This window comes from Helobdella robusta (genome assembly GCF_000326865.2).
Source record: "Helobdella robusta unplaced genomic scaffold HELROscaffold_231, whole genome shotgun sequence".
In the NCBI taxonomy this organism is placed as follows: Eukaryota; Metazoa; Annelida; class Clitellata; order Rhynchobdellida; family Glossiphoniidae; genus Helobdella; species Helobdella robusta.
In genome coordinates, this window is record NW_008704222.1 from 13,587 (window position 1) to 15,112 (window position 1,526).

General features: G+C 40.6%; 1 protein-coding gene across 1 annotated transcript; it reads right to left on the bottom strand.

The window, feature by feature from the left end:
• Positions 1–303: 303 nt before the first annotated feature.
• Positions 304–792, bottom strand: HELRODRAFT_92485 (hypothetical protein; the record flags this gene model as incomplete). The annotated part of the gene is made up of 2 exons (XM_009019154.1): positions 304–433; positions 710–792. 2 exons carry the CDS (start codon positions 790–792, stop codon positions 304–306), a joined length of 213 nt encoding a protein of 70 aa, XP_009017402.1.
• Positions 793–1,526: the final 734 nt, after the last annotated feature.

Here is a 1,526-nt window from a genome sequence, read left to right on the forward strand (position 1 = left end):
CGTGAGTTGCTTTGCCTTCAAACTCATCTACTAGTAACAATAAAAACTTTTCAATTGCCTTGCTTGCTCGCCAAGCCATGAATTTTCTCGTTAATTTTCAAAATCTTCGGAACCGGGCCGAAACTACCGCTTTGAGAAGTACTGACATAAGCAACAACATCATGAACAACAACAACAACTACTACAACATCAACAACTACAACAACTATAACATCAACAACAAAAATAACTACAACATCAACAACAACATCAACAACAACACAAACAACAACAGCAACATCAACAACAGCATCAACAACAAAATCAACAACACAAACATAAACAACAGCAACAACAACATAAACAACAACGACGACGACAAATCCTAAATACCTGTCTTTCGCTAAGAATTAAGTTGTGGGCTATCTCGATTCGACGTCTTCTGTTAAGATACCTAAAAATATGTGTGCGTGTGTGTGTGAGTGTGTGTGTGTGTGTGCGTATGTATGTGTGTGGTGTGTGCATGTAATCATCATCAACACAACCATCACTATCATCTTCTTTATCATTACCGCAATCGTCAGCCATCATCATCACAACCACCACAATCATCATCATCACCACAACCGCCACAGTTATCATCATCAGCAGCAGCAGCACCACCACAGCCACCACAGTCATCATCATCAGCAGCAGCAGAACCATTGCAATCATTACCACGATCACCGACCTATTGAAGTGAAACTCCTTCTCCAGTTCCAGCGTCTGATGTCGCGTGTAGGATGTGCGCGTGCGCTTGTTGTCTCCATTCATTCGACTCTCTGGTGTGTGCGTGCGTGTGCATGTGTGTGTCTGTGTGTTTATGTATGTGTTTATGCGTGTGTGTGTTTATGTATGTGTTTATGCGTGTGTATGTGTATGTCTGTGTGTGTGTGTATATATGTGCGCGCGCGTGTGTGCGCGCGCGTGTGTGTAAGTATAATTGCGTGTATGTGTGCATAAAATTGTGTGTAAATGTGCGTGTACGTGGACATCTGTGCATGTGTGCGAGTGATTTGTGTGTGTGTGTGCGTGTGTGTATGGGTGTGTGTGCGTGTGTGTGCGTGTGCGTGTGTTTGGTCGCGTACTTTTTATACTTGATTTTAATTTGATTGTTTTAAATGTTCATTAATTTTAAAATATATAATTCGTTGTGGTATCAGAATAGAATGAAATTATTTGCACCCTGCCAAAAAACTAACTTTACAATACTTTAATGCGCATGTAGTTTGTGTTTTTTATGTGTAAATGCATTTTGCACATGTGTACTTGCGTATGCATGTGTGTGTGTGTGTGTGTGTGTGTGTGTGTGTGTGTGTGTGTGTGGTTAATATGTTAATATGTTAATTATTCTCGCTTGAATGTATTCGTGTACGCGTGAAAGTGTATATGATGGTGTGCTTGCATGTGTGTATGTCTGTGTGTGTGTGATCGTGTGTGCTGATTGTATTGTGTGATTTTTCGCAATTTCTTACATGCACAAGAAAGCATGATACATATCTGAACCG